General features: G+C 38.7%; 1 protein-coding gene across 1 annotated transcript in view; it reads left to right on the top strand.

Moving 5' to 3' along the window:
- Nucleotides 1–24,006, top strand: part of adgrv1 (adhesion G protein-coupled receptor V1) — a 1,080,612-nt gene that overhangs the window by 206,636 nt on the left and 849,970 nt on the right. The window contains 9 exon segments of the mRNA XM_073861135.1: nt 1,064–1,190; nt 2,484–2,669; nt 2,814–2,994; nt 3,082–3,245; nt 3,344–3,467; nt 3,602–3,859; nt 8,116–8,242; nt 8,725–8,942; nt 9,026–9,769. Of these exon segments, the coding sequence (XP_073717236.1) occupies nt 1,064–1,190; nt 2,484–2,669; nt 2,814–2,994; nt 3,082–3,245; nt 3,344–3,467; nt 3,602–3,859; nt 8,116–8,242; nt 8,725–8,942; nt 9,026–9,769 (2,129 nt within the window).

Raw genomic sequence — 24,006 nt, 5'->3', positions numbered from 1 at the left:
TCTACGAGTGGCTACCAGACACTCACATAAAACACAACAAAAACAAAGTCTGGTAGCGAGAGTCCAAGGGAGGGGTGGAGGGCTTGGGGACCCTGGCGAAGCCGGCAGCCGCCGGGATGAGACCAACAGGACAGTTGGCCGGACTGCGCCAGGAGAACCGGAGCGATCGCTCCGAGAACCGAGGCAGACGAATTACCCCCCTCCTGGGAATCGTCGACGATCAGATGCCCCCGGAAATCATCTCCCATCCCCTCGCGGAGACGGAGACCCTCGGTAGCCACCCCGGGGAAATGATCGGGCGTGGTCCGTTCCGGATCCCCCTGCGAGCAGGATGGTGGTCCTCCGAGGGACCGTTGACGACGACTCAACCGTTGGGGGACCGCCTGGGCCGATCCTCCTCCCGCAGGAGCGAGCGATCGCTCACGGTGGTCCCCAAGAGACATCGCGGCTGATGGTGAATGAACCCCGATGTTACTACTCCCCCTCGACGAAACTCCTGGGGGAGCCGCCCTCCGTGAACCCGCTGCGTCCAGTTTGGCTGGATCATTCTGTCATGACACGGTGGGAGAGACAGGACGCAAACGCAAGGTTCCAAATAAATAACATTTAATAATAAACACACGAGGGCTGACAAGGTGAATACAGAAACTCAGGAACATGAACACAGGAACATCCAAGACAGGGAACAGACGGGGTAGCAATGACAATGATCCAGCAGTGAGCAAACAGAAGACAGAGGTATATATACACACAGACTAAATGACAAACAGGTGTGATGAGGCAGGTAATTAATCAATGAATGTCCAGGTGATAACAATCGGAACAGAGACAAGACATGACACGGATTAACCGTGACAGTTCCTTACTGTCATATTTTGTTTACTATCATCAATTTGGTTGTGAAACACAAAAGAGATATTAAATGTTAATAGTCATTATTCATTTTCACATTTTTAATTGAAAATGCTATGTTCCACTGAAAAAGAATGTCATATGGATTTGAAATGGCATGACAGTTAATGTAGTTTACAATATAAATGATTATCAACATATCATTTTACAGGATAAATGTGGAAAACCAAATCCTGAAGCCAGGTTTTACCAGCCGAGAAATTGTCATTCTGGAAAACGATGACCCTGGAGGAGTTTTTGGGTTTTCCCCAGTCTCTAAAGGACCCTGGTTTATCAATGTAAGACAAAAAAACTGTCCAAAGCAGGTTTTTAAATACATTTGATTTGTGGGTATTGATGAGTATAGCGTATCCACCCAAAAGAAAGACAAATCACAAACATCTCTTTAATGCCTCAATTATTTATTATAGACAACAATGACATTACATAAAAAGCAGCTGGAGAGTTACTTTGTCTTTGAATTTAGTCTCACATGTTTTGTCATGCTGGCAATCCATATTTTGACAAAAAAAAAACATTTAACATAACATTTAGCTGTATCTTAAAATATGCATGATCTAGACACATAACTAATCACAGAAAAAATATTTTACTTACGTGATTGTTGATTTTTTAGGCCAGTAAAAAAAGGTTATGTTCTTCAAGGCAGGTTTGCAGGTTTTGTAAGTTCACGGCCAGGAAAACAAACCTATTTATAAAGTCTACCATTCGAAATCGAAAGGGATGGACATGGTCAGAAACAATGCTCAGGTAGGCCGTGGCATTTAAACAATGCCCAATTGGCACTAAGGGGCCCAAAGTGTGCCAAGAAAACATTCCTCACACCATTACACCACGACCACCAGCCTGCACAGTGGTAACAAGGCATGATGGATCCATGTTCTCATTCTGTTTACGCCAAATTCTGACTCTACCATCTGAATGTGTTAACAAAAATCGAGACTCATCAGACCAGGCAACATTTTTCCAGTCTGTCCAATTTTGGTGAGCTTGTGCAAATTTGGTGAGCCCATCCGCCTCAAGGTTGTGCGTGTTGTGGCTTTACAAATGCTTTGCTGATTTTATAAGTCCTGCATGTTTTAAAACCGAAACTAAAATAACACTTGGATGTGGATGGACACGCATCTTTGTATAGGTTAAGCATTTAGGATGGTACACCTCTCAGAAAACGTACTAATAATGATCATTTTAGATGTTTAATTACTATTTAGAGCATTAAGATCGCTAGATGAGGGCTTAATGTACTTATTTTTCACAAAAACCTCAATTTCGACCAAAATCGACATTTATACTTTCTTTGGCCTCTAGCTTAAAATTACACTGTGCGCATTCCTACTCATTTGGCCAGCACGGGTCACATTTAGCCTAAAAATTGTCAATAATTCAAACATTTCTAATCATATTCTTTCAAGAACAAATTTTCTTGATTAATATTTAGCCAGTCATGGGTTAAAAACAACCCTGCATTGTTTATTTAACTATTAATGTTAATTTTTTTATTTTCCATATTAAATTATTGTGATTACATTGAATCTACACATAAACAAAAAATACATGTGTTTACTCTGCAGGAGGGTGAGACCGTTGAACTCAGGGTGATCAGAGAGCAGGGCCAGCTGCTGAACCAGCTGGTAAGATACACTGTGATTCCCTCTGGCAATACTCAGTTTTATGGGGCCACAGGAATCCTAGAGTTCCAACCAGGAGAAAGGGAAGTGATGGTGGCCCTGGTAGCAAAACCTGATGGTATTCCAGAGGTAAGGACTTCATGTTGGGAACATAACTTGTTTTGAAGTTTGCATACAGTATGACCCTGTATTTAGTTATACTTTACAAATTATTTGTTTACTTGAGATATGGTTTACATTTTAAATAAAATAAAATTTTGTTTTTATTTTTAGCTAGATGAGACATTCTCAGTGGTTCTTAGTAGCCACAGCACACCAGCTAGTCGCCTTGGTAACCGAAGACAAGTGAACATTACCGTGTGTAAAAGTGATGACCCATTTGGGGTTATTGAATTCATTCAGGCTGGCCTAGACTTCACCATCAATGAGAGTATAGCCATGGAGCCTCATTCAGGTAAAGTGGCCTTTAAGGCTTTTTTGTCATCTGTTGGTTTGGATTGTTTGTCAGCCTAAAATAACCTTTCAAAACTATCTATAATAGCATTTTACCCCATTGGGAGGAGCAAGGGTATGTTTGGGAATGTATCAGTCATTTGGGTCCTAAAGCCCATGCATTCAGGAGACATCAGCCCAGTGCAGGGTGAGATCTTCTTTGCTGAAGGGGAGAACCTGAAGAACTTAACATTATTTTCTGTGCCAGATGAGGTAAACTGCAGATTACAGTATCTTATAGAGATATTTCTGTTTATTAAGAAGAAACATATAGTATGTAAATAATACAAATTAATTATTGCTTGATGTAGATCCCGGAACAAGCTGAAAATTTTACCATTACCCTTCTAAATACAACGGGTGGAGCAAGACTAGGAAAGATTTTAAGTGCAAGCATAAGGATTCAGGGGAATGATGACCCTATATACTTTGCTGGTATGTTTGGCGATCATTGCAGTATATGCCATATATTTGTTAATTATAATAAAGTTGTTATTTTGCTTCATAAAACAAAAAGTAAGTTCTAATTTAAAGTATGCTAATGACCCATTTGCCAATTTGTTATCTAGAGCCTGTGGTTCAGAGAGTACGTGAAGGAGGCATGGCCAATTTTACTGTCCTGCGAGATGGACTGGCAAATTTTATCACCACAGTGAAGTATCGGTTTGATTATGGTGAAGCATCACCAGAAGACTTCATTCCACTCAATGTCTCTATCTTGGTCTTTGATCTTGGAGAGTGGAAGAAGAACATTTCAGTTGCTGTGATGGATGATGACATACCAGAGACAGATGAGCCATGCTACATAGTTCTCTTCAATGCCACAGGTTTGCACATTCTTATTATAAGGTCAGATTGTGTTGGGGCTAAACGCATATATATATATATATATATATATATATATATATATATATATATATATATATATATATATATATATATATATATATTGCATCGAAACTCTTCATATATATTTGAAGCCCTTTCAGTATCACATATTAAAAAAAGAATAATGTAAAAGTCAAATATAATTGAATACATGTACATTTTATTCATCATTTGTTAAGACAATTGGCCATTTTTAAATGTAAACTCTAATTCAGAAATTCCACAATATTTTCATCAGGGTCAATAGATCCAGGTATATATCAGAAATCGACAACTCATATCGAAGGAAACTATTAATAAATGAGTGTTATTAATATGCTGTGTTGATTGTCTCTCAATGCGCTTAAAATTCTCTTCATGCATACGTTACTCCATTAAATTCAGTGGACCAGATGAAGGGTTATTGGCAACCTTTTTAAACACCATGTACACTATGTGCTGTCAGCTTTTCTAATGAGCTTTACGGTAGTTGCTTGATCCAACGAAAAAGGCTGCCGACTTGTCTGCTTTACCAAGGTAAATGTCTGGTTCCTGTTAAATAATGAGGTTTATATTTGGTCTCATAATTAGAGGGCACCAGCACCATCTTAACGCCTCTTTGCTCTACCAGCTGACGTAACACGCAACACAACAGTGTCCACAACTACCAATGTGGTAAGAGAAACCTCATGACATTGCTGAGGAGTTATCGTATGCAATGCTTAAATTGTGTCTCGATGGTAACATTGCATAAGAATACTTACAGACAAACGTCCGAAAAACAGGCAGAAAATATATTTTAGTGACTGAGGGCAAAGCACTGGCACGTGCTGGCCTGACAATACTGTTTACTGGCCCGAGTGTCTCTCACGCTGACCCGGCTATTGAGCCCGGTTAGTTCAGTGTACTGAATTTTTAATATATTTTATGTTGCGACCCTGCACTAACTTTTGGGTTGTGATGCATTCTATTGTGGACAACATTGGACAAAATTCGGGACAGTCCTGAAAACTAAGCTGCTGTCTCGAATGCCGAATCCTGCTCTAATTGTCCTGAAAATTATACTGAATCAAAATCTTGAGTAGTTATTGTCTGGTAAGATAAAACATGAGCGCGGAGGTTGAGTCATCATGCAGCCAGTCCCCACTGGTTGCTCATTGGCTGCAGTATCTTGTTTTTTTTATATATATAAACTGTAGACGCGCATTAAGATATGCACTGATAAGGCCGGGAGTGCTGGCAGCAAACCTCTGCGAAATATGTAGAAGTCAAGCCTCCACAACCTCCGTAGGCTATACTGTAGCTCAAGTGTGAATTTAAAGTTGTATTGTTTCTATTAATTTATCTTATTCATCTATATGCACAAAGACAATAGGACCTTTTTGTCCCCCTTTTTTTATAGAGTAGATTAAAAGAGTGAAAATTGCAGCAGCCGCGAGGACAGTTGAAAGTGCAGGCAGTGACAGTCAGTCGCGTGAAGGAGTCAGATTGGTCGAGGGCGAGGCACTGTGTTCAAAAAATACTTCTATACGTATTATATAAATGTTTATGCATGTGTACTTATATTAATAAAAATATGATTGGTTCAGTAACTTCAGTTTGAAATTCATTATCTTTAATTATTAAATAAAATAAAGAAACCTATTATAGGATGATCTAACTACAGTATTATTGTATGAAGTATAAAATACTTCTAAACATATTATATCAATCTATTTATATGCATATGTACCTATTAATATGATTGGATTAGTTTAAAATTCATTATCTTTTATTATTAAATAAAATAAATAATGAACCTCCTTAGATCCGAATTTTGGTTTGTCTTTTTCAGATTTCTACCAGCTATTTTGGGGTTAGGAAGAACCAATAAATATAATAATCAAATATTTTTCTAAGAACATTAAGCAGTGTATTTATCCATGTTTGTGTACAACAGGTTCCAGTTACAGAATTAAGTTGTAACGGATGCTTTAATGAAAGCGATGAAGAGGTGAATCCATGTGCAAAAAGTGTTTTATTGTGTAAAATCCCAAATGGGCCAGCAAACATATCTAGTAAGGGTAAATCCAAACAATCGTAATCCAAATACAGGCTAGGGTTCAGGGCAGGCAGAGTAACAATCAAAATCCAAGTAACAGGCACAGGTCAAAACAGGAACACATACAGATAGCAGGTAAACAGAATAAACAGATCAGACAGATAGCAGGCTTAACTTACAAATGTAATATTCAGCAGAGAACTGGTGAACAGGAAGTGACTTATATACAAAAACAAACAGGAAGTGTGAATCGTGACATGGCATGATAAGTTTCAAAATAAAAGTCCGAACAAAGCAGAGAATCAAAATACAAGTACAAATAACCAAAATACACAGAATACAGAAAAGCACAGATCAAAACCTTACATAAGTATTATTGTGCAAACAACAAAAACATTTTATGTCCACATTTGTGGACTTCCAGGTTTTAGGAGATTTAAATATTATTGGATGATAAATAAAATTTATTTCAAGCATAAACTGATTGCTGTGGCTAGCTTATGCTTATTACAAATATGTATTATTTACAATTATATTTTGTATCAAAGTGAAAATGTTTGGATGTTTAAGAAATGTAATGTGCTTTCAAAATTGAATGCACTATATTTTATCCAAATGATAGTTTTGTGATGGCCTAATATACTGTCATGATCCTGCCAGTCTTTCATAGTAGTTCATAGTTGTGCATGGTCATGGGGCAGGATCGTGGCGGTTCCCATGTTTTGTGTGGCAGCACATGGCCTTTTGTTTAAGTAGTGTGCTGCTGTGTCTCGTTTATATCCCCGCCCCCTTGTCTCCTCGTTAATAATTCATTATTGGTTAACTCCCCTCACCTGTCTTTCCCTCGTTGTCTTGTTTAGTTTTCTTATTTAAGGCACCAGTGTGTTCTATCCTGTGCTTAGTCTCGCGTAGCCAGACCTTCAATACTGAAGGTCTGGTGTTTATCGCTGCTTTTTCGGGACAAAGCCCGCCCACGAGCTGTTTGACCGACATGTCAAACAACCAATCACAGTTTGTTTCATCTAGCTTCACGTTTCGGACTCCCCACAATAACGAGCCGGCTGGCAACAAGTCAGTTATTGAAATAACCAGCCGCAACCAAATAGTATCTAAATAAACAACATTACTCACCATAGGACAAAGTTGAGCACTTCATCAACAGCCACACCAATGAGACGATCCTGTTAAACGTCTGTTTGAAGCGTATCTCTCCACTTTTTAACACATACAAGCAATTCAGGAGAACCAAACTTTTAAACTCCACTAATTGCCTTAAAGAAAACTCTTGGACGTCTTTTAGAGAGTCGATGCCGCGAACTTTGCATATTTTTGAGACTCCAATGTTTAGCTGATCATGATAACTGCTCATTATTATCCACGTGAACACGACTGATTCTCTTCCTCAATGGAACGTCAGAGCTTTGTTTTCCAGGGACCGAAACTAATCGCGACACTCGCGTCTCCTGGAAATCCGTTTTTTTCCAACCAATCAAAGACGACTTTAACATTCTCACAGGGTTTCCAGAAAAGTGTACGAAAAACATCAGACGTTCAGCCAACAGTTTGTGGGCGTGACGTCTGAGGCTGAGACTATCCTGTGCTGGATCGTTTTGTATGTTTGAACTGTCGCTGTTGCTTCTTGTGGCAACTTATCTGTTTAGTCAAAGTTTATAGTCAAGTCTGTTAGTCATTGTCTTAGTCAAGTTAGTATAGTCTCGTCTGTATTGTCATCTGTTCGTGTGATTTTGTTTTCCCCCACGTGGGTCTTTGTTTTCTGTTTGTAATAAACCCTGTTTTGAGTTCACCGTACCTTGCACTTGGGTCCCGTTCTCTATGAATCATGACAATTACATTATTTTCCAGGTTAAATAAAAGCTGTGACTATAAATTCGTTTTATAACATATTCACTGAAGTTCTTTCTTAGTCTCAATAGAAATGCTTCTTCAAAATGCATGTATGTCCCTTGATTACTAATGTGTAACTACGTATTTGTTATATTGGTTAAAATACGTTATTTTCTGAGAGATGGCAATAGCTTGTAGGTTGTTTTTTTCTGTTGTTTTGAAAAAAACTGACATTATGACCAACCCAACATACCTTAGCAACATTGACTATGTAAGATGCTATGACTTCATACTGTGCTTACGTGGGTGTGTGTATGTGCATCATGACAGGAGATGCAGTGGTGTATGGTCGAGACACTGCTACAGTGGTGATTGAGGCAAATGATGATGCCAATGGAATTTTCTCTTTGGATTCCAACCAGAAGTCAGTGGAGGAAGGAAAAACCAATTACTTCTAGTGGGTCACAAATTCTCCATATCCTTTAATGTACACTTCAATCTGACAAGAATGTCAAAAGGTGCTTTTCCATTGCATAGTATGGCTCGGAGAGAATCGTCACTATCTGCTTCATTGCAGATTAGCTTACCTTGTCCGCCGTAGACAAACCAAGTGCTGTCAAGTTCCCAAACTCCATTTTTAGTGTTGAAAAACCTCAACAATAATAAAGCAAAAATAAAGCACACTATTGATATCCATCAATATGCTCTACTGCTCCTATGCTGTTTCTGTAGCTTTTACGCTTATGACACGACAGTAGATTGACGGAGGAACTATAACAATATGCCAATAATCCCACCCACTTTGAAACGAGCCTAGCCGTACCACGCAACGGAAACTTTTCAAAAGTTTATTTGATTTAAACAAAATGATATATTTTTTTAGTATATGCATGTGTGCTTTATTCTCAGAAAAGTCATGTTATCTTTTGTCATGTCCAGTGTTCTTAGAGAAAGAGGTCACTTTGGCAATGTCACAATATACTGGCAGCTGTTTGCCAATGACACCCCCCTTAAACCTCAACAAGAATTTCTATACACATCTGGCTCCATAGTATTTCCCACTGGAGAGAAGTCAAAACCTATTGTTCTTGAAGCCATCTCTGACAAGCTTCCAGAATTCAATGAGTTCTATGATCTCAGACTAATAAGCATCTCAGGTAGGGCCAATGTCTGTGATTTTTTTATGTTTTAATTTGTTTGCAAAAGCAAGTAATTATGTTTAAGTCAATTTTCTTTGTAGGTGGCTATCCTGGTGAAGGTGGGAAACTGGCATTAAAAGACCTCAATGCATCAGTTCTCATTCCTTTCAATGACGACCCATTTGGAGTTTTTGCTATTGACTCTAATAGTCTGATGCGTGAGGTTGCAGAAGATGTCTTGTCGGTCAATGACATGACAGATGTCACTTCCTTTACCATACTTCGCCAACAAGGCACCTTTGGAGACGTGCGTTTTGCCTGGGATATTCTGTCAGGAGCTTTCCCAGAAGGTCTACCACCCATGGAAGACCTCATTTTGAAGGCCTCATTTTCTCAGGCCGTAGAGCTCCAACCACATGCCAGGAGGCATCATGCAGGCACTGATGCATTCTTCTTTTCTGGACTTCCAGGAGCCTATGGGTCGATCAGTCAAGATACCCATTTGCAGGTTCCTCTGAGCTTGGCTAACTTCACACTTTCAGTTTGGCTGATGTGTAGGCCCAATACGAATGGATTTATTGTTTCAAAAGGCAATGGAAATGGAACTATCTATTATGGACTTCAGGTTCAGACCAATGCGTCTCATGTTAGTGCTTTGCTTCATTACGCAACCATTGGGTCTAATATCACACAGGTGGCACGAGCTACTGCTGCTAAATTTGTGGAGGATAATTCATGGGTTCATGTCATCATCGCTGTAGAGGATGGAATTATTGAGTTTTATTTGGATGGGAGCCCAATGCCTGGAGGCATCAAAAGTCTAAAGGGAGATGCCATTATTAACGGTGAGTAAAATTAGTATTTTTGTAAAACGGTTTTTAAGTTTAGCTAAAAATACTATGTTTTTTTACCATAATACTTAAGCATCCAATATTTTATTCATTCTCCTCTACAAATTTAGAAATCGCCATTGCCCAATCACAAAGTATATTTTCAAGAAAAAAATGTGACCCATCACGGAAACCAGTGACACAAGTCGGCAGCACAACTTTCGAGATAATGAGAAAGAAAGTTTTTTTTTTTGCAGAATCTGTTAGTTGAGATCATGAAGAAGCCTCTTCATGTTTGAGATAGCAGTTTTGTATATTTAAAAGCGTGCATTTTGCGAATGAAATCGGCTTGTTTTTCCTGAGATTCTAGCGTGCAGCAGGGGCGTTTGTCTGTGTGTATTTACATACTGGATAAGCGGCTTTTGTTTGTTTTGTTATTGCCCCCGCCCCCCAAGGGAACAGCGTGGCCACTTAATAGGGATAGTTCACCCAAAAATGAAAAAATTCCATTAATGACTCACCCTTATGTCGTTCTAAACTCAGAAGACCACCATTCATCTTCGGAACACAGTTTAAGAAGTTTTAACGTTAGATTTAGTCCAAGAGCTTTCTGTCCCTCCATTGAAAATTTACGGTTTCCATGTCCAGAAAGGTAATAAAAACATCATCAAAGTAGTCTATGTGACATCAGTGGATCAGTTAGAATGTGTTGAAGCATCGAAAATACATTTTGTTCCAAAATTACCAAGAATTATGACTTTATTTAGCATTGTCTTCTCTTCCGGTTCTGTTGTGAACCGCTACCGACTGTAGTGATGCGGCTGACCTGTTATCCTCAGGCATGTTTGCAAAGTTTTTTTTTCAAACTTACAGCATGCGTCTCCCCAGACTGTAAACGAAGCTCGGGCGCACAAAAAAAGCAGCTTGGGCGCAACAGATAACAGTCAGCCGCGTCGTCAGCTGCATCACTGCAGTAGGGCTGCAACGATTCGTCGACGTTGTCGAAAAAATCGCTAAAAGAAATAGTCGAAAATGAATTTCATTGTCGAAGTTGTCGCCAGACATGTTTTTTCAGACAGAGTGAGGCATCTCTCTTCATTACAATCTCTGCTGAGAGACGCACATGCACATTAGCGTCTCTGCTGACCGATAAAATACAGAAATGGCGGCGTCCAACGCAGCAGCTGTGCGTACCAAAACATCTAAAGTTTGGGAGCATTTTAGCCTGGATACGGCGAATAAAAATATTACCTGCATGGTTTACAAAGCAGTCCTTGCGTATCACGGCAGCACCTCGGTGATGAACGAACATTTAAAGAAAAAGCACGTCGAACAGTTCAATGAAACTGAGTTTTACTCGCCTCGGTAACATTTAAATAACATGGAAGCCAATACGTTTTGTTTTGGATGTACATTGTACATTTTAAAAGCGTATTTTCACTTAAAAAAAGGATTTAACGTTATGCCCAACTATGCCTGACAAAAGTATTTTAAATTAAATGCATGCAGTCTGAAGAAGAGAGCCACCATAGACCCCTTTCTGCAAAAGAAGCAGACATTCTTTTGCAACAGATTGACCACTGAATGTATCTCACAAAATGCACTTAATATTTTTGTTTACTGTTTTATTTCTGCTAATGTGCCTGCCCCTGGTTTACAGGAAGAAAATGTTTACTTGATTTTAATTAATTTTTTCTTATAAAACAAATGTGCCTGTCCTTTATATAAATGATAGAGTTTCTTTATTTATGCATTTATGTCTATATTGACTGAGCACTGTGCCTAATTTGTTTTAGACAGGGCATTTTTATTTACTTTTAGTATGAATCGGCATATCAGCAGGAAAGTTCAATAAAATATGCGTTTTTCATTGAAGTACCCCTTTCTTTCTTATGTTTACTATCATTTTCCATAGAATTAAAGCAATCATGCTAAATTTGAGAAAACATAGTAATTATTTGATTAGTCGACTAATCGTTTCAATAGTCGGTGACAGGTCGACTATTAAAATAGTCGTTAGTTGCAGCCCTACACTGCAGTCACGTGACTTCAGTGTCTCGTTCATGCGGTTATAGGCTTGTTCGACTTCATGCGGCGCTGCAAGAACCGAAAGCCGGATAACGTCGAATGAGCACTGTGCCTAATTTGTTTTAGACAGGGCATTTTTATTTACTTTTAGTATGAATCGGCATATCAGCAGGAAAGTTCAATAAAATATGCGTTTTTCATTGAAGTACCCCTTTCTTTCTTATGTTTACTATCATTTTCCATAGAATTAAAGCAATCATGCTAAATTTGAGAAAACATAGTAATTATTTGATTAGTCGACTAATCGTTTCAATAGTCGGTGACAGGTCGACTATTAAAATAGTCGTTAGTTGCAGCCCTACACTGCAGTCACGTGACTTCAGTGTCTCGTTCATGCGGTTATAGGCTTGTTCGACTTCATGCGGCGCTGCAAGAACCGAAAGCCGGATAACGTCGAAGTAAGCGGCACTTTGACTTCATCCGCCTGTCAGTTCTAGCGGCGTTGCATGAAGTCGAACAAGCTTTATAAAAACAACAGCAAATTTTATTTTGTTTACAAAAAAACTATTATTAAACATCCTGCATTCTCTACATTTTTAGGAAACTTTCTTTTTACATTAAAACAAATTACTTTTTTACAAGACGTTTTTATTTCAAGAATTGTATGCTTGTTTGAAATATTTCATAAATAAACATGAGCTATCTCTGTGTTGTTTCCTTATTTTAGAATTACAATTGTAGGATTATGCACTCTTTTCACTTTAAAAATGGTTGGGTTAAAAACAACCCAATTGGCAACCCAGCGCTGGGTAAATATTGGACAGAACACATGCTGGGTTAAAGTAACCCAGCCCGTTGGGTAACACATTTTAACCCAACAGGTTGGGTTGTTGAAAAAACCCAACGTGTAGTCATTTTAACCATTTATGGGATTAATATTCTGGGTTTGGGTTATTCTTGCTGGGTTATTTTTATCATGTGCTTTATTGTAAATCAAGACCATTGTTAACAGCAAATAAATGTTTATTTGACTGCAAAATAACTACAACAAACTCTTACATTTTTACAGTTGGCAGTTGCAAAATCATTTAAAGGACTGCTTACTGACATCAAGTATAAATATATTTATTAAATATCAGAAATTGTGCACATTGAAGTAACAATGTAACAGGTTGAATCAATTTGTTTGAATTTAAGACAGAATTTGTAATTTTACAGTACATAAATGAAATACTGAAATGTACATAAACAAAACTACAGCAGTGTAAGAAAAAAAACAATGTAATTGTTACATTAAAAGTAAAATTATTCATAGATGTGTAAAGTTTTTAACAGAAGAAATGTTTTAAGTTTCACAGTATGGAATGTATTTGACTAAAAATACTTAATTTATTAAAGTTACTCCTTGCGAACAAAGATGTACAAAGGAATCGAACAGCAGAGGATTCATCCATTTGGAAAATTCACATTGCCTGGGGTTTTATTTTCAAGCAGGTAAAATGCCTTCAAACCATAGACTGTAAAAAAATATTAAAGTAGTGTCTGTGACGTCACCCACTGGTTTGTGAAGAGCATTTTCGAAGCTTAAAGTAGGCGGTGCGTGCCGTGCCATCTTGGCCGAATTGCAGTTTAAGTCACTTCTGTATTGGCTCCATCAGAGAGACTGGTTGAGAAAAAAGATTGAGAGATCTGCTACATGTTTCACATGGCCAGAACGAAAGGAAAGGGTTTCGAGGATTCTGTCCAGGGAAGAAATTCCACCACATTTGTTGCAATCTACAAAACAGAAAAAAAAATGTAGTAGTCTGAACTGAATGATCAGATTTAAGTATTCAGAAAACCATGTGGGCCAAGTGAATTATCCATTTTATAAAAATTATAATGCTTCCTTTTGCATCCCTGGCCGCATTACCACCACGTGTGAGATTTTTTTCCAAAAATGCAATGGCCTGTTGTCGGTTTGCATAATAAGACTTTGGTGTTACACTCCTTTACCTGTTGTGCCAACAACAAAGGCTGCAAACCACACATACTGACAAATAGGATGATCTGACTATAAATAATAAAGTGCTGCAGTACTAAATGCAGCAGATAATTAAGACATTCCCAATACATTTTAAATAGGAATTATTAAATGATATACTTACTGGATGAAGTTGTATGAAGGTCTTGCTAGCCTCATCAATGGATGCACGTAAAAACTCTAGAAAGAAAGAATGGGAAAACAACATCACATCTAATCTCTGCAAAAAACATAATATCTCTGTTACAGTATCAGCCACAGATCAGAGGGTTGGTCAATATAAATTTGAAATCACAGGGGACAACCCAAAAATATTATGAAATGAATATAAAATAGTAACTAAATACGACTCAATAACAAATCTAATTTCATATAACACATATAAATGTTTGTTAACCGATAGTCACTTTCACGCAGCCTCCGTCTTGGTGACAAATACGTTTATGTTTTCAAGTTCATATCCAAACACTTAAATTATTATTTAATTTTAAAAGAGAGGACGAAGCAATATACATAGACACCGGTTCTTGGAAACGCGCTGTTTCGTTTTCATTTATCGACGAGTTACCTGCCGTATCGACGGTGAATTGAGTGCTGCTTGTCCCTGCCTCTCACTGACCTACCCGTTCTCACCAAGATGCGCACAAATGACACGCAGTGTCACCATCGTGCAATAGACACGCCAAACTCCGACCCCGCGCGCATATGACACGGCAGTCCTTCCCATTCACCCATATGGCGAATCGTTTCGTGACGTTTTATTTATTGTTTTCTCATTTGTTTTCTGTTTTTTAAACCATTTTCGCTTGGGTTTAGGGTTAGATTTCACATTTGTTTAAGCAGGTTATTTAATATACAGGTTTCTCTATGTTTTTATCTATATTTAAGCCATGGTCGCTTGAAGTTGGGGTTAGAGTTGGGGTTTGGGTTAGGATGTCATTTTTATATAACAAAAAGTTGTTCTTTTTTACTAATACTTCAAACAAATCAAAATAATATACATTTAGTTTTATAATATATTTATAATAAATTATAATATTATAATATATATTCAGTCATAAAATTACATTTATTCAAAAGATCATTAAAATGAATAGCCTACAGGTTTCAAAAGGCACCTATACTGTTTAAGTCAAAGCCTGCTAGGTTATTATTATTATCATTTGTCCAAGAATTACAAAAAACAAACTGAAAATACAAAAGAATTTAGCAATTGTTAAAAAATGTATTCATGTGATTTTTTACATTAATGTTGTAAAATAAATGAGTCCATTATAACCGTAATAACCGTACAACGGTGATTATTTATCAGACTATAACCGTACCATCAAAATCTATAATCGTTGCATCCCTAGAACCCAACAACCAGAAAACTGAAACTACCCAAAAAGTGTTTAAAATGTTAAAAAATAACCCAGCAAAACAACCCAACAGACTCAACCCAGCATTTTAGGTTAAAAAATAACCCAGCCATTTTTAGAGTGTTATTAGAAAAAAAACATAAACATATTTACAGTATAAGAGTTTATCTAATTTTTAAATTCATTGTACGTCGTTTTATCGGTAGATGCTAAGAGACATTTATTTATATATTACCTGTTTGCAAACTTTTTTTTGATGGCACATTTTTCTGACCTTTTTGACCTAAGCCATACACCCTGTAAAGCTGTAAAGCACAGGGGGAGCTTTACATGGGTTATGGATTATCTTCTAATGAGATGGAAATGAGCCCTATTGTCACTCCCAGCAGCAGACAGAGGTAAAAACAAAATATTTAGAGGCCGTTTTCTAACCTTTAAGATTTTTAGATTTAAGATTAGATTTAAAGCTCACGTAACACACGCTGTTTCTGCATTTCTGATGTAATCTGGAGTACCTATAGAGTAGTATGACATCCTTTATATCTCTGAAGAGTCTTTAGTTTAATCAGATTTATAAAAGAAAGATTAGCTTTACCGAATCTTTCCGATAACGTACGAAAAAATGAAAAAGGAGGAGTTATACCCCGGGAGGAGCGAGTACGAGTCGTGCAACACTATACAACACTGTTTTAACTTATGATTCACTACATGTTTGTGTCATTTATATAATATGCACGCGACTATTTCCAACATAAGACAGAAGTCACACCAAAAGCGTTTATGGCATTTGCAGGCGCCTTTTTTGAATGATATTCTATGGGCAGGGCGTGTTTGCGCGCTGTTTATGCGCGCCGAGCGCCTTGCGGTTTTTTGCCGCCTGCCGCGCACGCGTTTTTGAAGGAGCGCTGAGAGCGGAGAAGCGCCCGACGCCATTCGCCTCTTTCATTGTCCAATGGAATGAGGGGAGAGGCGGGCCTTACGTTGTGGTGAGGGAAGTTTACAGTTGCTTTGAAGAACCCGACTCCACTCGCTCACTCTCTCCTGCGTGTTTGTGCACCTCTCACCTTCAAACAAGGTCAGAGCAAGCGCCCTCTTTTTAAAGTTTCTGCTAATATGACAGTTAACAGCAAAAGAGAGCTCACGCTTCAATATTTGATTGACAAGACAGCTGACTTGGTGGTTGCTTAGCAATAAGAAAAGCCGCCTCGCACTGCTCTTTTTTAAAAAAGGCAGTGCGTCGCGCCTTGTGTTTGCAAGCGTTTAAAGCGCTTTTGATGTGACTGGCACGGTACCGCCTTCAACTCTTCATGACCCGGTTGGGAAAATCCACCGCATCAAACACACACGCAAAACTCCCCTGCTACCCCGGATAATAAACTATATCCATTGTTTTCATAAGGCTGGATGTCTTCTCCACATCCAAAAACACACTTCTTCTTTCGTGCCATTGTTGACTTTTGAAATTAAACATAAGCTGTTAGCAAGCGTGATAAGCTGTTAGCAAGCTCTAGCGTCTCCCGCTGATTGACGGGTGGGCGGGGATTTCCGGGGGAAGTGCCCATATAAAGAAGTGATACATATCGAAAACCCCTGAAACGTCAGTTGGACCTGTAATCGAAAAAAACTTTCCGAAACTTATACGAACCCTAGCGAAGTGCATTCGGCACAGAAATACTCTGTAACACGTCCAACTGCTGTTTTGACACCTTGCCTACGTTTAGCATGAGGAAACAACTCTATAACTGTGTTAATAAGTCAGAATGCTTGAAATACCATTAAACCCCCCCTTTAAAATTTTCTATCTTCAAACGGCCACAACTTCTCCAAATCTTATCAGATTTCCATGTGTTACAAATCGTTGGAAAGCTTACAAACTGCGCCTTCACAATCTGTGAATAACTCAAAATGCCCTAGATCCAACTTGTGTCCCAACTTTCCGTGACTGGTCACAATTCTTAAGTTTGTATAGGCCAAGCAATGAGATGTGGTTCCTCGTGCCATTTCAGTGGCCAAGGTCTGGTAAGAAGTAGTTGTAACAGACCTGTGCCATTGTTTAGGATTTCACAGGAAGAGATGGTTGAGCGAACATTAGGCCAATGCTGTACATTGTTAGGGATGCATAATGGTAGCCAGTAATCTTTATGTAGATGAAAACAATGTGCCACCCCCGCTAGGACTTTCTTGTGATCTCTTTTGGTATTTTCAGTGAATGTACACAAACTGCAAGATTGTCTGTGATTGCCCTCGACTGTAAGCTTGAGTAGCGTTTATGGCTTCTGTTTTTATTGTTTTGTTTGGACTTTGTGAAGCGTATTTCCTCAATTTGTACCTTGTGTCTCACTGAATGTCTCTGGTGGTCAGGAGTTTACTGCTATATGCTGGTGTAATTGATGAGGATTAATTTTTCCTCAATTTCTTCTACAGTATTTTCACTGCTGTCACATCATAGTGTTGACATGAAACCCCTCCTCTTTGCCACATGCTTATACTATGAGCTGTTATGGACCAAAAGAAGGGCAAAAATGATTTAATGGAATATTGTCATTGTATTTTGTTTTCTCTTAATACACCACAATAAAGAAACAGTAGATAGTTTGGTCAAAGATTGCTTGAATACATTAATGTCAACATGCTTTATGCAGCGATGTATGGTCTGTTTGAGTCCCACAGTGTTATTAGTTTTTATATGTATGGTCTTAGGTTTGATCAAATATCTAACCAGTAGTATTAGACATTTATTAATCAAATTTAGCATTGTTTGATAGTGACTCCCATTAAACTGGGGTGTGCTTTTTTACTGGCAAAATAAGAGAACACACAAGCAACCACCAAGAGCAACCTAACAACTGCATAGCAATAGAGGGTATGCAACGACGTCACTTTTCCACGTGAACAAGCCGGAGCTCACCCTATTGAGTGGCAAAACATTAAAATGGCTGGTTTTTATTGTGGCTGCGTAGAAAACGCCAGTAAAACTGACTATATTTTCAGCTTAAATTGAATTTAGTTGGCCTTAACAGTGACCCTAACAACTTGCCAATAGTCTGTGGACATTGCTTTTCCTGACATATATGTTTGTATTACCTAACACTATTAAAACATTTCATCTTTGTATAACACAAGGCTCATCATAATGGATGTTTTTAATGAAGGCTCGCTGACAAAACTTTGCAATTACACAGAATAAGAGTATTTATTGGTGTATTTTTTTATCCCAAAATTTTACATACCTGACATATGGCTACTGCTACTGATTTACTTCACCTTTGAGTGTTTTTTGCAATCTGGAAAAATACTGCTCCAAATTTTTGTTGAATCTGTTAGCACAGTCGATCACACAACTACTTTTCCCATTTTAGATGTGTTTTTCACGCTATGCTAATGCTGTCACTCAGACATTTTGCCACTCAATGGGCGTAACCTCAGTCACTTTCACCGAAGTTGACATCACCTGCATACCCTCTATAAGCTTATACATACCAGTGCTCTGGCAACCAACCAGAACACCCTGGCATTATCCACCTTATTTTTGATGTGATTTTAAATGTGGGTGCTGCCATCTTTGAGCTCTTTTGTATAAGACTTCCGTTGAGCCAGTAAAGCTAATGGTAGTCTATTGCGATGGACACGAGTGGAAGACCGGCAGTAAGGGTTGCCATAATAGCTGGTACAAATGCAGTAAATCTCTACAAAACATTTGTTTTAACCACAATGGGGGATTATCCCGCTTCCCGGTTTCGTGGGCAGGATTTGTCAACTTTGTGCATGGCCACTTCCAGCGCAGTTTATTAATGGCTAAAACGAAGGCTATGTCACTGCTCCAGGGCCGGCGCCATGGGGGGGCATTCGCGGGCAGTGCCCCCCCTACACAGTTTTTTAAAATAATTTAATTTATATTACGAAAAATTTTAATATATTAAACGTTGAATGTTTCATGATTTAATGTAATAAAAATGAGAAAATATAGTTGATATGCTTTTTAAATTAAAACAGACCTTTCTCTGATTGGTTGAATGGCCGCGTCGCATGCATCATTACGTCTTTAGCATATTGATGTGACTAGACGAAGCAATGTTTTTTCGCGGCATTTTGTGAATTGTTTAAAAAAATGGATATTAGAAATTGGCTCGTCGGTTCTGCTTCTAAGAAAACTTCTTTGGATTCTTTGGATTTAGAACGTACTATCAACACCCTGCCTTCTCAAACAGCACCACCTGCTCCCTCTGACATCACACAAACACCGGTTGGCTCAAACTCAACAATTAGGACTAACGAGGCAGATGCGTAGTTTTCAAATGTATAGGCCGCGGATGATCTCGGGACCGATCAACCGAAACAAGTAATCTTAAAACAGTACCCTGCACGCATGTTCGGTGGCAAAAAGCGTGCTTTTGTGTCTAGTTGGTATACTAATCGAGACTGGCTTGAGTATAGCGTAAAAACTGATTCTGCGTTTTGCTTTTGCTGTCGTAAATTTAATGTTGGTACGAGCCGTGTTGATGCGTTTGTGAACACTGGCTATCGTAACTGGAAGAATGCCAGTGAAACAGACCGAGGATTGCACAAACACGAAATGTCTAAAGCTTTCTTCATACTGTCAGGAAAAACTTCGGAGTCAAATGCAAGTTGGAGTGCAAAGTCACTGGTAATATCCACACACGGCATACACCCTCGACTCACTCTGGATGGAATCACTACTGTTGGCATGAAGCACGTCCAACAGTAGCAGAGAGTGAGCCGGCGCTACAAGATAGTCCAATACTGATCTGAAGAGAGAGAGAGCCACCCACGCTCTCCGTCGAGAACACCAGCACCGTCACCACATGCGACAGAGGGATGATACACGCCGCCCTGAAGGCGGATGACGGCCGGAGATGGAAGGTGGAAAATCCAACGTTCTCAGACGGAGTAATCCACTGTGGAATCCTGATGTAGATGAAGCAACCCGGAAATAACTGGTATACCGCCTAATAACGAAGCGAACCAGCTGTTCCGAGAGACAAACAGTCAATAGAGTCAATGTAATCCACAATGGTGAAATAGTATAATCCACTCACGGGTGATGATGCAAACCGATGGGAAACAGAGACAGCTGGTGTACCACCTAATAACGAAGCGAACCAGCTGTTCCGAGAGATAAACAAAGTCAATTAGTTCCAGTAATCCACAAGCGAGCGGTCCAGGCGAAAACGAGCCTCCGGATGCCGTAATTCAAACCTGGGGTAACTAGAGAAGAAAACAAGGAAGCGTCCGACAAGACAAGGCAGAGCAGCAAGACTGTGATAAAACAAATGAGCGCGCAACGAAAGACAGGACTACGTGCAATATAAAGGAAAAGGTAAACGAGACACCACCGGTGAACAATTACCGAAACAAGAGGGCGGAGTTAGTGAATACACGAGGAACCGGCACCACAGGTAAACAAACACACACACACATACCCCACACACAGCCATCGATCACCCAGCAGTCATGACACACACAATGTGGAAGGAAAGAGAGAGACGTGTAAGCAGTGGAAAAGAGATCTCGACTCTTCTAAACGCAGACCAGCTGCAAAAGAACAGGTACTATGTGTCATCCATAATAGACGTTATTGGCTTTCTCGTGGAAAATCAGCTACCTTTACGGGGGAAATTGGATGCCTTTGACAACATGTCTGATGGAGGCAGCGGCCTTTTTCTTTCATTGCTGGACTACACAATTAAAAAGGATCCCCTTTTGGCTGACGCAGTGAAAACACTTCCTCGAAATGCTACATATACGTGTCATGATGTTCAAAATGAGATCATCAGTTTACTAAGCGATGTAGTAACTGAAGCTATCGTGAAAGAAGTGGGTGACTCATATTACACAGTAAAAGTAGATGGTACCCGCGACCCCACTGGCTGCGAAAATATATCAATTGTCATTCGGTTTGTAAATGAGAACGAGTCTTTCGAAGTATCGGAGCGCCTGTTAACCTTAGCCACTGCTGAAATGGGTGATGCCAGGACACTGACAGACACCATTTTAGCAGAGCTAAACAAAGCTGGTCTTAACCCATCAAAGATCCTTAGCCAAGTATATGATGGTGCATCACTAATGTCAGGAAAGTTTGGCGGGGTACAGAAGCTGTTACAAGAAAAGCTTAATAAGAATATCCCTTATGTTCACTGCCCTAATCATCAGCTACATTTAGTTGTAGTCCATGCGATGTCAGCCGAGGAAGCTGTGATGGATTTTTTTAAAGTTTTTAACGCCTTGTACAAATATTGTAAGAAGCCCACAATAGCTGTGCATTACAAGGGTGAGCGCCTGAAACGGCTTCTTGAACAAAGGTGGACAGGCCATTTTGCTACCGTGTCCGTCCTTCTCAACAATTTCAAAGATATCACATCTCTTCTGACTGAAATTGACTGTGAGAGCCCATGGTACGGAGCTGCGAATTAAAAGCTGTTGGCCTGCTAAGAGAGATAACTGCACCGAGCTTTTTGTTCATCGCAAATCTTGTGCACGAAGTCCTCGCATTGTTGGATCCACCAAATAAGCTTCTGCAGAGGGAGGAAACTGATCTTTGGACAGGTCTGGACATTGTGGCAAGTGCAAAAGCATTTGTGCAGAAACTTTGTTGTGATGAGGGATTTACAAAAGTGTGGGAGAAAGCCACGCCTGATAAACTGCCGAAATCCACAACCCCAAAGCGAAGACGCACCGGAAAAAAGAATATGGACGATTATTTTGTAGAAGAAACGACGGGTCAAAGAGAAAATGACATGGAAACAGAACTCAAGAGACTGTACTACAGCACTGTAGATTCAGTGGTTGGAGAGATGGATCAGAGATTTGGTGAACGGAAGTCACACTTTTACCGCGCACTTAATGCGCTTGATCCGAAGAGCGATTTATTTCTGGATCCAAAGACCGTGAAACACATAATGGACCTGACACAATCACCAATTGTTGATGCAGAGTTTGAAGTGGCAAAACACTTTTTGAGGTCGCAAAAAGAATCGGAAACAGAGGGGGACAACTGGACCACAAAATTTGTTCTCTCGAAGTACCACACAGTTCTGCAAACTATGCCTAGTGTACTGACTGCATTTAAACATGCTCTGACTTTCGGCGCTTCTACAGCAACCTGTGAGAATTCTTTCTCCTCTCTGCGCAATGTTTTTTCGGACCAATGCTTCACAAACGGAAGGCCCAGTTAGTTCAGCTGGCCTTCGAGATTTTAAAAGCTTGCCATGTTTCTATAGAATAGAAAAGGGTTTTGGCTCACCTGTACCACTTTTCATTTAAAAATGGACCTTGATTGAAACTTTCATAATCATAAGCTGTGTAGTGTTGGCTAATAAAACGTTAACTGCATATAATTGTCAATCTGTTTTTTTTGCGACATGATTGTGGTAACACTGATTAGTTTGTGATCTTATTCACTTTATACGCAAAATGAGCTGACAGTCTGTATCAATTGTATGAGTGTGCGTTTGGACTGTATTTGTTGTTTTATGCCTTATTTTTTTTAAGTTATTGTTGTTGATTGCGTGCCCCCTTGTTGGAAGCCGCATGCCCCCCTGTTAGTTATGGTCTGGTGCCGGCCCTGCACTGCTCTTTTCCACTTTGTAAGTCAAACAAACAACACCAATCCTACTTAAGTTTTCATGGATTCCTGACTTAAATGAGTCTAAGGAAGAAGTGGATTACTTTTTACAACAACTATAAGCATCATGGAAATGGGGGAATTATTTATATATAGAATATAAAGGAATAAAATAGAATTGAATAAATATGATTTTACTGCAAAGTTTTGTGTTCTCACAAATAAATAAAATATAGAACAGTATTAACTAATAAAATTATATTAACTTTACTTTGAGTATAAGATGTTTAGATGACAGGCATATTTATTTAATATGTAAAATATTGTGTACTACTAGAATCACAGCATTTTTAAATAATTTTGTGTTAAAATATTATGCAAGAAAACATAAACTCAGTTAGCATTTGCTGTCTGAAGCCTTAATATGCGCATCGGGCTCGCGGTTGAGAGGTGCAAGCAAACAAACCTTATCAAACAACGCCTGAGTAAAGTATTGAGATCTGTTTCGCTCTTTTTGTGCTTGAATATTTAAATTCGCCAAATGGGCCCAGTGACTGTTGCATTGCTGCTAATTTAACACATTTGTAATAATTATCTTACTAACGATAGAAAAAATAAAGAAAGTTTTTGATGATATTCTAATTATATGACCAGCACCTGTATATAAAATGAATAAAATTGTATTAAATATATGGTATTACTGCAAAGTTTTGTGTTCTCACAAAAAAAAAAAATGGAACGGTATTAATAAAATGGTATTAACTTTCCTTTAAGTATAAAATGTTTAGTCAACATGATAAATGACAGGCATCATATTAAATTAGACATGCCTTTCCATTTTATGTGAAAATGTAAAGAATTACATGATAGCAGGGTTTTATATTACATAAAGAATTTGCAATAATACCATCAACAGCAGTGCAAAAACATCATTAGGTGTATCTCAGCAGCATACGCTTACAAAAGTGAAGTAGTGCTATAGCAATAAAAGCTATATTAACAGAAATTACTAAACCCTAAGTTAATGTATATTTCATATTGAGTAAAAAAAACTTACACTAGAGATTTCAAACCATCACCTTGGTCTATTCCTTGGTCTAAGTCTTGCTCTATTCCTTGTACAAACACTCGACTGTAAAGACACTGGTATGCCTCTGTGTTTCTAAAGATGCGCATTGAAGACTCATCACCCGACCCAACAACATGAAATTACTAAATATATCTTTATATGATGTATCAGGCCACTTCTTAAATTCAT

This window comes from Misgurnus anguillicaudatus, chromosome 22 (assembly GCF_027580225.2).
Source record: "Misgurnus anguillicaudatus chromosome 22, ASM2758022v2, whole genome shotgun sequence".
NCBI classification, from domain to species: Eukaryota; Metazoa; Chordata; class Actinopteri; order Cypriniformes; family Cobitidae; genus Misgurnus; species Misgurnus anguillicaudatus.
Note: the sequence above shows the minus strand (reverse complement) of the source record. Positions and strands in the feature narration are given on the sequence as shown.